Consider the following 12,643-nt stretch of genomic DNA (forward strand, 5'->3'; position numbering starts at 1 on the left):
GAAAGGCAAACTCCCATGTTCTTTGAAACCGGCCACCAAGCCAGTAAAAAAGATCTGGATCAATCTCTCAAACTTTTCCTGTCTAACAGCGTTGCCCTAAGAGGTTAATGACAGAAGGGCTCTTGAGCCGGGCAGTACTCTTCAGTACTGGCGTTTTATGTAACCCATGAGTTTCCAAGGTTGAAACACCTTGGCTTTAGGTGCTACCTCAATGGCATAAGTAGAGGTTGTTTATACTTTATACACATTTTGTAGAGTACAGTCTGTTCTGAGCCCCCTTCACTGCGGGGGTCGGCCACTGGCCGACGCCCACACTACCTCCCTGGTGCGGGTCACGACCAGTGGCCGTCACCAGGGAGGGGGTTAATAAATCCTCTGGTGCATTGCACCTGAGGATTTTTTTCTTTTTTTTATGTCCCAGGGAGACACGGAAGCTTTCGTGTCTCCCCCCGCCCCCCCCCACCCGCCCCTTTGTGACGCTGACGTAACAAAGTTGATTTCCCCATCAGAGCAGGAAGCAGCCTTGCAGCCGCTTCCTGCTTCGAAGGGGAAAACGGCCTTCCCCACGTTCGGGAAGGCCTCGTAAGAAAGGGGAGAGTCTCCCCGATCGCAGCTGTGCCAGGAAACACCACTAGACGTCAGGGATTTCACTTTGGGGGGGGGGGGCGGTCGGCCCCCTTGGAAAACTGGATGCCTCTTGTCCCCCCCCACCCCCGGCAACATTTTTTTTTAAATAAATAAAAATAAATGGACAGGGGGTTGCCCTTGGGCAGGGCGACCCCCTGTGGGGGCAATTTTTTTTTTTGTTGTTGTAGGGTTTCCCTGGGGGCCATTTTGGCGTTGATATCTATTCCGGTCACGGGCACCAGGCCTACCCACACAAGTGAGGTACTGTTTTTATCGGGAGACTTGGGGGAACGCTGGGTGGAAGGAAATTTGTGGCTCCTCTCATATTCCAGAACTTTCTGTCACCGAAATGTGAGGAACACTTGTTATTTTAGCCACATTTTGAGGTTTGCAAAGGATTCTGGGTAACAGAACCTGGTCAGAGCCCCACAAGTCACCTCATCTTGGATTCCCCTGGGTTTCTAGTTTTCAAAAATGCGCTGGTTTGCTAGGTTTCCCCAGGTGCCGGCTGAGCTAGAGGCCAAAATCCACAGGTAGGCACTGTTTTCTATGAAAAAATGGGATGTGTCCACGTTGTGTTTTGAGGCATTTCCTGTCACGGGCGCTAGGCCTACCCACACAAGTGTGGTATCATTTTTATCGGGAGACTTGGGGGAACGCTGGGTGGAAGGAAATTTGTGGCTCCTCTCAGATTTCAGAACTTTCTGTCACTGAAATGTGAGGAAAACGTGTTTTTTTTTTTTTTTGCCACGTTTTGAGGTTTGCAAAGGATTCTGGGTAACAGAACCTGCTCAGAGCCCCACAAGTCACCCCATCTTGGATTCCCCTAGGTCTCTAGTTTTCAAAAATGCACAGGTTTGGTTGGTTTCCCTATGTGCTGGCTCAGCTAGAGGCCATAATCTACATGTAGGCACTTAGCAAAAAACAGCTCTGTTTTCTGTCAAAAAATGGGATGTGTCCACGTTGTGTTTTGGGGCATTTCCTGTCGCGGGCGCTAGGGTTACCCACATAAGTGAGGTATCATTTTTATTGGGAGACTTGGGGGAACATAGAATAGCAAAACAAGTGTTATTGCCCCTTATCTTTACATTTTTTCCTTCCAAATATAAGAGCGTGTGTAAAAAAGACGTCTATTTGAGAAATGCCCTGCAATTCACATGCTAGTATGGGCACCCCGGAATTCAGAGATGTGCAAATAACCACTGCTCCTCAAAACCTTATCTTGAGCCCATTTTGGAAATGCAAAGGTTTTCTTGATACCTATTTTTCACTCTTCATATTTCAGCAAATTAATAGCTGTATACCCAGTATAGAATGAAAACCAACTGCAGGGTGCAGCTCATTTATTGGCTCTGGGTACCTAGGGTTCTTGATGAACCTACAAGCCCTGTATATCCCCGCAACCAGAAGAGTCCAGCAGACATAACGGTATATTGCTTTAAAAAAATCTGACATCGCAGGAAAAAGTTAGAGTAAAACATAAAGAAAAATGGCTGTTTTCAGCTCAATTTCAATATTTATTTATTTCAGCTGTTATTTTCTGTAGGAAAACCTTGTAGGATCTACACAAATGACCCCTTGCTGAATTCAGAATTTTGTCTAGTTTTCAGAAATGTTTAGTTTTCTGGGAACAGCATTGGTTTCACACCCATTACTGTCACTAACTGGAAGGAGGCTGAAAGCACTAAGAATAGTAAAAATGGGGTATGTCCCAGTAAAATGCCAAATTTGTGTTGAAAAATTTGGTTTTCTGATTCAAGTCTGCCTGTTCCTGAAAGGTGGGAAGATGGTGATTTTAGCACCAGAAACCCTTTGTTGATGGCATTTTCAGGGGAAAAAACCACAAGCCTTCTTCGGCAGCCCTTTTTTCCCATTTTTTGGGGGAAAAAACTAAATTTTCACTGTATTTTGGGTAATTTCTTGGTCTCCTCCAGGGGAAACCACAAACTCTGGGTACCATTAGAATCCCTAGGATGTTGGAAAAAAAGGACGCAAATTTGGCGTGGATAGCTTATGTGGACAAAGGTATGAAGGCCTAAGCGCGAACTACCCCAAATAGCCAAAAAAGGGCCTGGCACAGGAGGGGGAAAAGGCCCAGCAGCTAAGAGGTTAAGTACTTCAATTAGAGGGCAGCAAAAAACCACTCCAAATGTTTTCCCAATATTTAACAAGCCTATGCCTGATTCCAATGCAGTTATGTAAACTACTCTGAAGACACAAATCCATTTGCCGAGGTTCATGTCAGCTCAAGCATTTAAAAACACTTTTCTTAGTTTAGAGAACACTGAAAACAAATTTTGTACCTCCATACTTGTTCTTATCTGCATTCCTTTGGTCATCACTTCCTTAAGTCCTTAGCGCTTTGGACCAGATTGCCCTTTTTGAGGCTTTTGATGGAGCCCTCCCTCTACTATAGTATTTTTAGGCCAACAACCATCCGTCCATATCAACGTGCCATTTTTTCACATGCAATATAAGTGAACGCCCTCATATCAGCGGTATGTATCTGTGAGCCACCACCAGTCCAGTGGAAGTCAGTATTTTAATAAATCCATTTCTGATTACTGGGCAAAAACAGAATTGACGTTATTGGTGGTAGCATTGTGACTAGAGCTCTCGAGAGGACTACCCGCACATCATCACCTAATTCTGGCATCACTTAACACTCAAATGTTCATATTAAACTACCATCTTCACCCTTGTATATTAGACACCCTGCTGTAGTCACTTGCCCCATTGCATGCAGCGTTATACAAGTGAAATATACTATGCCCAGTATCTTCAACTGTATTCCAAAATGTACATATGATACTACAGTCTTCACCCTTGTATCTTAGACACCCTGCTATAGTCACTTGCCCCATTGCATGCAGCTTTATAAAACTGAAATATACCATGCACAGTATCTTCAACTGTATTAATCTAAACCTCCATGGGATGCACCAAAACGTCCTTCCCAACAGAGTTCTTGGTACCCCCCTGTCTGGAAACCAATCACTTTCGAATCTGGGTTTCATGTTCACCACAGTTTCTAATCTTAATGACTACTTCTAAAGCTTTCTAGGTTGTGCAGTAGTGTGTTCCTTTCATAAAGTTCATGAACATTTTATCTGCCATAGCGGATTGTCTGTTCTCCGGTGAAGTTCTTCAGTTGGGAAACGCCTATTCCTTCACCACTATCAGTTTTCAGTCCAGCAATTAAGTAGGTTGGGTAATGCAATCCTCTCATAATAGGTTTTCAAAGTGTGGGTAGAGAGACCTTGTCACTCTGCTACCATTGTAAATGTCTTAGTATCCCTTCTATTTTGTGAAAATAATAGGGAGCCCAGTATGAAGTGCTCTGTAAACTAATAAACGTATAGATATTTTTTTTAATACTACTCTGTCCAGTAGCGAAAGGGCAATTTCCTTCTCCACTGTGGAGCATTTTATTTAAAGTTTAGGCACAACCGATTTCAATTGTTAGTCTTGAAGATTTTTTTAGGAAATATATTCCCCTAATTAATCAAATCGTTTTTCAGCTGATTTGATGGGGCAATCAGACATTACTCTGATCACCCATGTTACAGAAAACAACCCAGATTTGTTGCAAATAATTCAGGGCCAGAGTGTAAGCCATGTTCTCCAACGATATAGAGCAGTCTGGGAATAATGTATCACACGTTGGCCACATAAAACAGGATGCCCTCTGCCAACTGCGATATGTGGCTCTCCCATCAGATGCACCCCCTGAAACTCCATGGCAATAAATCACTTCTAATCTAGCCGAACACTGGCTTCATGAGATGGGGACAGGAGTTTTGTCTTGACCCCCTTTGGATTAATTCATTTGGACACTGAGCAATTTACTTCTTTGTGAAACAGTCCATACACAGCAGCATGATCCAGTAATGTCCTCTTAAAGCGTAAAGTACTAGATTATTGTATTTCTTGCCATTTATCTCCTGAGCTCTGAATCAGAGCTTTCGGTTTTGGGAAAAAATGCATGGTCTCTAATATTTTCCTTGCTTGCAAACGAAATCCAGTGTATTGCTGTGGGCAAGGAGTGAACACTTTAGCATCTTTTGCCAATTCAGAAGATGCTGCTTGTTATTAAACATTCATTCCAAGTACATTGTAACTTTGTTTCCCACCTCTTGGATTACACTTATAGTACCAGGATATACTTGGTAGTGTTAAATGTCTTTTAATGCAGCTTTTCTCGGATTTCTCTGTACTGCTGCTTTGCCAAGGAATAATAAACTAGTTACCCATGATGTCAAAGCTTGATATTAATGAAAAAATTGGATCAAGCAGGAGTTGTTTGCCACAGATTTCCTTCTGTGTCCCACATTTTGTGGCTAGCCTACATTGATCTAACAGTAGTCTTGGAGTTGTCTGAGCTCATAATTTAGTTGGATATTACATAGATTTTCTCATTTAACTTCACATTCCTCTCATATTTTACACTCCAGGTTTGGAAGGGAGGTTCCAGACTATTTACCTGCAATATGATTAAACTCCATGCTAGACTGTTCCCATGAGGAGCAGGGTCAAGAATGATTTGCATATGGCTGGTTCAGAACCAGGGTGGCATGGTGGACATAAAAAAGATGGATTAGGAAGTGGCCCTGAATGACTGCCAGTGGCTGAGATTAATTCAAGCATTCCATCGATCACCTTGTTTTTGCATTTGCTGTTCTAAATGGCTAGGGTATTCCCAGATGTGAGTCCCAGGCTCACTGTGCCATTGGAGCCAAGGTATAGCTAGCTGAAGCACCATAACTAGGGTGAAACTGGTCCTAGGTTGCTTGTGTTCCGGGTCAGCAAGGGTCTGGCAGTTTGGTCGGGACTGTTCCCGTGAAAATGGTCCAGACTGATTTGCGTATGGCTAGATTCAAACTGAGGTGGCCTGGTGGGCAAAAAACATTGGATTGGGGTATACCTGGAGAATTTGCCAATGGCTGAGATTAATTCAAGCATTCCACCCATCACCTTGTTTTTTTGCCTTTGTGTATGTGAGCATCTTATGGGTCAAGAAGGTCATTGCACAGCTGAGTGGGTCCCAATCCTGCACCAGGAGCACACTTGAATGTTTCCCAGCAAATCTAAGTGAGCGGCACTAGGCATACATCTGTTAAAAACCTACACTAGAATTTATTCTAACTGCCGCACCATTACGTGTGTCAACACAGAAGGGATGCACACTAAAATGAATGCAAAAGTGTAGACACTAGAGGAATTTAGGAACTGGCAATCAAGTGGGAGACCTCAGTTTGCATGAGGAAGTGGAGATGAGACCATGTGATCTTTTCTCTGGGTGGTTCCTGGTATTTTGTGAGGGCAGCTGTATTTAACCACAGGTCCCATCATAAATGTATATTTTTGTATCCTGCAACTGAACACTGTATTTCTCACTCATGTCTCCTGTACATCCATCAACAAAAAACCTGCTTGTTGGATCTATAAATTGTGGGTTTTCTTATTTTCTTCTCTCAAGGTATGTTTAGGTGCTTTGATGGGAAAAAGTGTTTTGAGGAGCAGTTTCACTGTGATGGCGTGGCCCAGTGTTCTGATGGTTCAGATGAGCTGGACTGCTGGAAGCCCACTGAAGACTGTGCCTTGCGCTGCGATCAGAACACCCGCTGCATTCCAAGAAACTGGATTTGTGATGCCAACCCAGACTGCTTTGATGAAACAGATGAAAAAGACTGTGGTAAGGCCATTCTATACAGTCCCCCTAAGGTGTTGAAGCCTGCTTTTTAAAAAATAACTACATCAGATGCTTAGTACTCGAAGCTCGATTGCATTGCTTGGTGGCATAAGGGAGAATCTCTTTCAAGGGAGCTTTGGGGTGGCCTGTAAGATTGTACAAATTGTTCTCATGCTTCATTCGTCCTGAAGATTCAGTCCTAATCAGAAATACTTGAGGAATGAATTTATCTTCCCAGGAGATTCAGTAATATCTGGAACTGAAAGTCCTTCAATCTTTCATAGCGATTCAGACAAATTGTAAAAAAACAACTCAAATTAAAATCTGTGTCTGATTCTAGACGCTATCAGAAGATCTTAAGTAGCTTTAGTAAGACTTTGGGGTCTAGTGTTATAGAAGTGGCTTTGATTTTCTGTGTCTGCCTTTAGTTTCTTTGTACATTTGTATGCTAAAAAAAGGTATGCCAATCTACAAAGAATACTGATTGTTGTTATTGGTTATCTGATTTATGGCTTGACGGAAAAAATGTAAAATCTAGCAGACTGCCACAGTGTATCAAGAATGTATTGACAGATTGTGGTGCAATCATATCCCACCACACTTTGCCGACTAATAACCCTGATATAAAAAACAACAGTAGACCGATTTTTATTTCTACATAGTTGGACATTTTGATGATTATTGATGAGTCTTTAGCTAAACCGCAATAGGAATTTGGGCGGAATGTAGCAAACACAACGCTCACACCAATTAAAGGGGTAAAAGGCCATTTTAGTAGAACAGGTCTCGCAAATTACTAACAACCTTGGCAAATGCCTTGGCAAATCTACCCCACCTCACTAATGCATACAAACCACTTAGACACAACCCCTCCCTTCTAATGAAGCTTACCCCCCAGGATTGACCCTTCTCAACCAAAATCTTGTAAACCAATATCCAGTATCCCTCAGCCCTGATTTCTGCCATGAGGTATAACCCTTGGCCATCCATGCCTTCGATCCTTCCTCAATATACCCAACTTTATATCGCTCTGATTTGGACCACTCGCTACACAAGAATTGCCTTTTAAACCTGCCAATGCCAGACCTGCCTACCAGCGGCAAGAAATAACACTTAACAAGACCTGCTGTATTAAAGCATAAATTGACACCATGTCTAAAATCCGCCTGACAAACCAAATAAATTGGGATGGGTGGGCAGGGTGGCAATCTAGCTCTGCCCTGTACCTGGGTGTGACAATGGCCAAAGAGGCTGCCCACACCCTCAGAACACTTCCTAAACCAATCATAATCCCAGAGTGCTGTGGAAGAGACTACCACGCCTGGGAGACCGGGCAAGCCTGACTGTTAAGGATATTTTGGTATTTCTGAAGCTGAATGTAATAAGACAGTTTGTTTGAACCCCTCCTGAAGGTCTTACCAATACACACTGGGAAGCCTTGAACTTCAACACAATGTGCAAAACCCAAGACTTCGCGGTTGCCCCAGGGCTTCTGTGAACCCTCTTGGGCCTCATCTGGAGATCATAGCTAGTAGTCAAACCGTAGTTTTGGTGTCTGTATACTTGCTTTCCTCCTTCCTTTTAAATGGTGTAGTTTGGGTTAAAAGCATTGTAGTAAAAACGATGGCAAATACGAGGGTTTTCAACTGTTTTATTAGGAGACTGTAGAGATGGCCAATGATCACACATAAAAGCGATGACCGTGAAATGATAAGTTTAATAATACCCCAGCCACCTCACATCACAGTCCTTGTCACCCTCAGATCTCCTCCAACAGTCTCAGCTCTCCTCCTGGTGGGAGAGCCCATTATGATAAGGGTCAGAGGGGACACCTGGGCCAGGGATGAACCAACACAGGAAATACAAGATACCACACATCCCCCTTTCATTACAGAAACAAGTTAGTTACCGATGATCACAGAGTAGGGAAAAGGGGTGAACAGGGGAAAGAACTAGAACTTAATTAAATCTAAAAGGAACATGTGACGCTTTTTAACCATATGTGTAATACATCAAATAACCACGGCTGTTAACATATAATGAGGAATGAAGGAAAACATGCAATAGACACCCTGCACAAATCAGAGAATAATTTGAGGTTCTTTTTAGTTACAGACATAGTCCATTAAATATTTCGGTGGTCGAACGGGTCGTGTTCGTACTCTACAGGGCTATCTCCATGAGGTGTCTTCACTTTCACGCGGTGTTGACGAGGATTCCACAATTCCATGTGGTTTGTTTTTGTTTGATGCTCCTCTACAGGCATTGTGGGTTGTATATCCAATTGAGGAAGGCTTGATTATAGCTATCCTCCCTAGGTTCCATATTCTGCCATCATCAGTTTTCACAGCATTGCGGAACAATTTGACCACTCTCATTGCTCTTATGAATTTCGAGTCCTTAGCGCTTCCCGTGGGAGCCTTGACCTTTACCCAGTCACCTACCGAAACCTTATTGTCTTTTGTGTTATTATCTCTGTCATATTTCTCCTTTCTCCTCTCCTGTTTTCGGATTTCCTGCTGTCTCCATGGCTGTTTCGTGTTTATCGTGACCCATCCTTTTCTCCATTTCATCCATGATGGAAGTAGTTGTGAATGGGGCTTTCTCCCTTTAAGTAGTTCAAAAGGTGTTTTCCGAGTGCTTTGGTGTGGAGTCAGGCGATATTCAATAATTCTTTCGGCTATTTCCATCTTCCAGTTGAGGGAATTTACTTTAGCAAGCTGAATGATCTCTTTTAAAGTTTTGTTAAATCGTTCAACGGCTCCATTGGTCTCTGGGTGGTATAAAGCTGAACGACAATGTGTTATGCCATTCTCTTTCATGTATGTTTGCATTTCATTTGAGCAGAATTGGACACCATTGTCCGTTTGCATTGATGATGGTAATCCTTCTCTTGCAAATAGTTCACTTAAAAATTTGATGACACTACTGGAGCTGATGTCGGCTGTGATTTTTATTTCAGGCCACCTAGAGTACAAATCGATTACAACTATGATATATGGTGTGGCCTGTTCACCTTGTAGGGGCCCTATAATGTCCAGTGCCAGTTTATCCCAGGGGTGTTTTGGGAGTTTACGCAACTGCATTGGTGGTTTTCTTGTAATTAGAATTTTGTCACACTCATTGCAGGGTACACACTCCCTTATGCATCTTTCAATTTGGATATCCATACCAGGCCACCAAAAGTCCATTTGTATTCTCTTTGGTTTTAGACACACCAAAATGACCCTCGTGAGCTCTGTTTATAAGTTTCAGTCTTAGATTACTTGGGGGTATCAGTTTTGTACCTCTAAAGAAGCAGTCATCATGTTCTGCTAATTCATTCCTCACACACCAAAATACCTTCAGTTTGTCTTTGATTTGCTGTTCAAGTACTGCCTGACCAAATTCAGATCCTCATCTTCTCTGAGGTTTGTTTTCCATTCTGCTTCTGTTATCACCCCTTCAGATATTACGCAGACATTCGAGAGCACAACATCTTCCTCCTCTGAAAGTTGTTTGTCATCCACGACACTATCTGTGCTGGGAGGTAATCTGGATAGGCAGTCTGCTGCTTTGTTTTTTACACCTGGGATGTAGTCCACTGTGAATGTGTACTCCTGCAGATTGATTATCCACTTCCTAATGCGACTTGATATAGCATCTAGACCTTTCTTCTCAAATATCTGCTTTAGCGGTTTGTGATCAGTTCTGACCTTGAATTCATTACCCCAAATGAAATTTTTAAATTTTTGGAGGGCCCAATATACAGCCAATGCCTCTCTTTCTATCACTGAGTAGTTGGCTTCTGCTCCTCTCAATGATCTTGAGGCAAACGCTATGGTGACTTTTCCTTTACTATTAACTTGGGATAGGACAGCTCCCAGACCTTTTGTGCTGGCGTCTGTGGTCACTATCACTTTCCTCCCTGGTATAAAGGCACTGAGGTTGGGTGCATTCCTGAGGCACTGTTTCACATCCTGGAATTCTTTATCACACAAGGAGTCCCACATAAATTCTGTTTTGAATTTCAAAAGTGATCTCATGTGGAATGTTCTTTCAGAGAAGTTAGAAATGAACTTACTGTAAAATTCCACCATCCCAAGAAATTATCGAAGTTCATCTTTGTTTGATGGGTTTGATAAATCTATTATTGATTTCACAAGATCTCCCTTCGGTTCGATCACTTTGCCTGAAATTTTGTGTCCTAGGTAGGATATATCTGGACATGCGAATTGACATTTGTCCGCTCTCACTGTGAGGCCAAATTTCTTAAATCTTTTGAGGACTTGTTCAACCCTAGCTTGATGTTCCATGTTGGTTGTTCCACAAACTAGCACATCATCTTGGTAGTAGAAAACACCTGGAATACCTTTTAGGATTTCCGTCATAGCTCTTTGGAAGACCGAGTATGCTGAAATTAATCCAAAAGGCATACATTTGAATTTATATGCACCCATAGGTGTGATAAAAGAGGTTAGGTCTTGGGAATCTGGGTGTAATCTGACTGGTAATATGCTGAGGCCAGATCTAGGGTTGAAAAGACCTTTGCTCCTTTTAGGGCAGTGAACATTTCTGCAATAGTAGGTAGGGGAAATCTGTCTACCACTTCCTTGTTTAGTGCACGCAAGTCCACACATAATCTCACTTTATTATCCGCTTTGCGAGCCACTACAATCGGAGCAAGCCACTCCGTTGCTTCAACAGGTTCAATGACATTTTGCTTACAAAGTTTCTCTAACTCATCCCTCACAGCATCTAGGATACTTATTGGTAGTGGTCGGACTTTAGAAACAACTGGGATTGCATTCTGCTTCAGTTTTTTTTTGTGAATGTATGTTTTGAGGCATCCCAGTTTCTCAGTGAAAACTTCTGGAAATGTATTTACAAAGTAATTTTCTTGTACTTCTTGAACTTTGATTTGAGGTGATGCATTAGGGTCCAAGATAACTCCTACGTTTTTTTTTAACAGGCCAGCTTAAAATGTTGTCACCTCTTTCTGCTACATAGACTTTAGTTTGTGTTTCTGTTTCTCCATATTGAATAGTTCCCCAAAAGTATCCTCTCATGGCTATTGGCTGACCCCCATACCCGCCAGGTTGTATGTCCATTTCATACAATTTTACTTTGCAAAATTTCTACAAAACACCTGGTCAGAAATGATTGTTAGACGTGAACATGAATCAAACATTGCTTCAACCTCAGTGTTATCTATTTTTATGATGTCTTTGGGATTACCTTCGCCTGAATTGTTCACTTGCAACACAATTTCATCATAAACCTCAAACTTTGACAGTGTTATTTCTTTTATAATTTTTCTTATATCTACAACATGCGACAAAATGACCTTTCGTGCCACAACCTTTACATACTGCCCTCCATGCTGGGCACTCTTTCCAGTAGGCCATGTGACCTGTCATTCCGCATCTGAAACACTGTCCTCTAAACTCTTTATCAGGTGTATTTTGAGTTTCCTTCTTCTCTTTCACCACGTTTACTTCTGCTTTATTCTCAGATGTTGCACTTTTACTCTCAACTCTAAGTTCTTTTACACACGAAAGCATATGTTCTACCTGCTTTGATACTATTAATACCTCATTGAGGGGGGGGGGTCATCCTTGAGCCATAACTCCTCACGGACCCTCTCAATGTTGCATTTGAATAAGAACTGGTCACGAATGCGTTCTTCCAAGGTTGCACCAAATTTACAGGATGAAGCCAATCTCCTTAGCTCAGACACAAAGTCCTCTATGCTCTCCCCCTCCCTCTGAGCGTTTGCCAAAATGATACCTCTCTAGAATTGTACTAATCCTGGGTAGGTAGTGTTTATCTAGCTTCTTCATACATATTTCATATGCATTCAAATTGTTTCCTTCCTCATCTGACAAACCTGGAAGGTGTTCTAAGACTTCCTGTCCTTCCGCTCCCAAGCAGTGTGCTAGTAGTGCAACTTTTCTCTCAACATTTATATTAGGACCACACACTATAAGGTAGTTATTAAAAACCTTTTTCCACTTATCCCATGTCATTGATGGTTCCCCTGGGGTGTTTAAGAAGAATGGAGGTTGTGTGATGTTTTGCATGGTGGGAGACTGTGGTTAGATGCTATTCGAGTTATGTGCTTGGTCAAATCCCTGTGTACTAAACTATTTGACACATATATGCACCTACAACCTCATATTATATCCAATTGTAGCTCTTCACTTGATTTTAAATGTATATATTGATTACATTTATTTGCACTTCACATGAATATTCTATTATTAAATTCTGAAGTTATCAATACACACAGCATATGTAATTGTATTGTAATACATAAGGGTGCCTTCAATCTTATTATTTGTA

The 12,643-nt window shown here is 42.0% G+C and overlaps 1 protein-coding gene across 1 annotated transcript in view; it reads left to right on the forward strand.

The window, feature by feature from the left end:
• LOC138298467 (low-density lipoprotein receptor-related protein 2-like) overlaps nt 1-12,643 on the forward strand; it is a 1,267,625-nt gene that overhangs the window by 645,250 nt on the left and 609,732 nt on the right. The window contains exon 18 of the mRNA XM_069236878.1: nt 6,107-6,322. Coding sequence (XP_069092979.1) covers nt 6,107-6,322 — 216 coding nt within the window. The remainder of the gene's footprint in view (nt 1-6,106; nt 6,323-12,643) is intronic.

Source organism: Pleurodeles waltl, chromosome 1_2 (assembly GCF_031143425.1).
Source record: "Pleurodeles waltl isolate 20211129_DDA chromosome 1_2, aPleWal1.hap1.20221129, whole genome shotgun sequence".
Lineage (NCBI taxonomy): Eukaryota > Metazoa > Chordata > Amphibia > Caudata > Salamandridae > Pleurodeles > Pleurodeles waltl.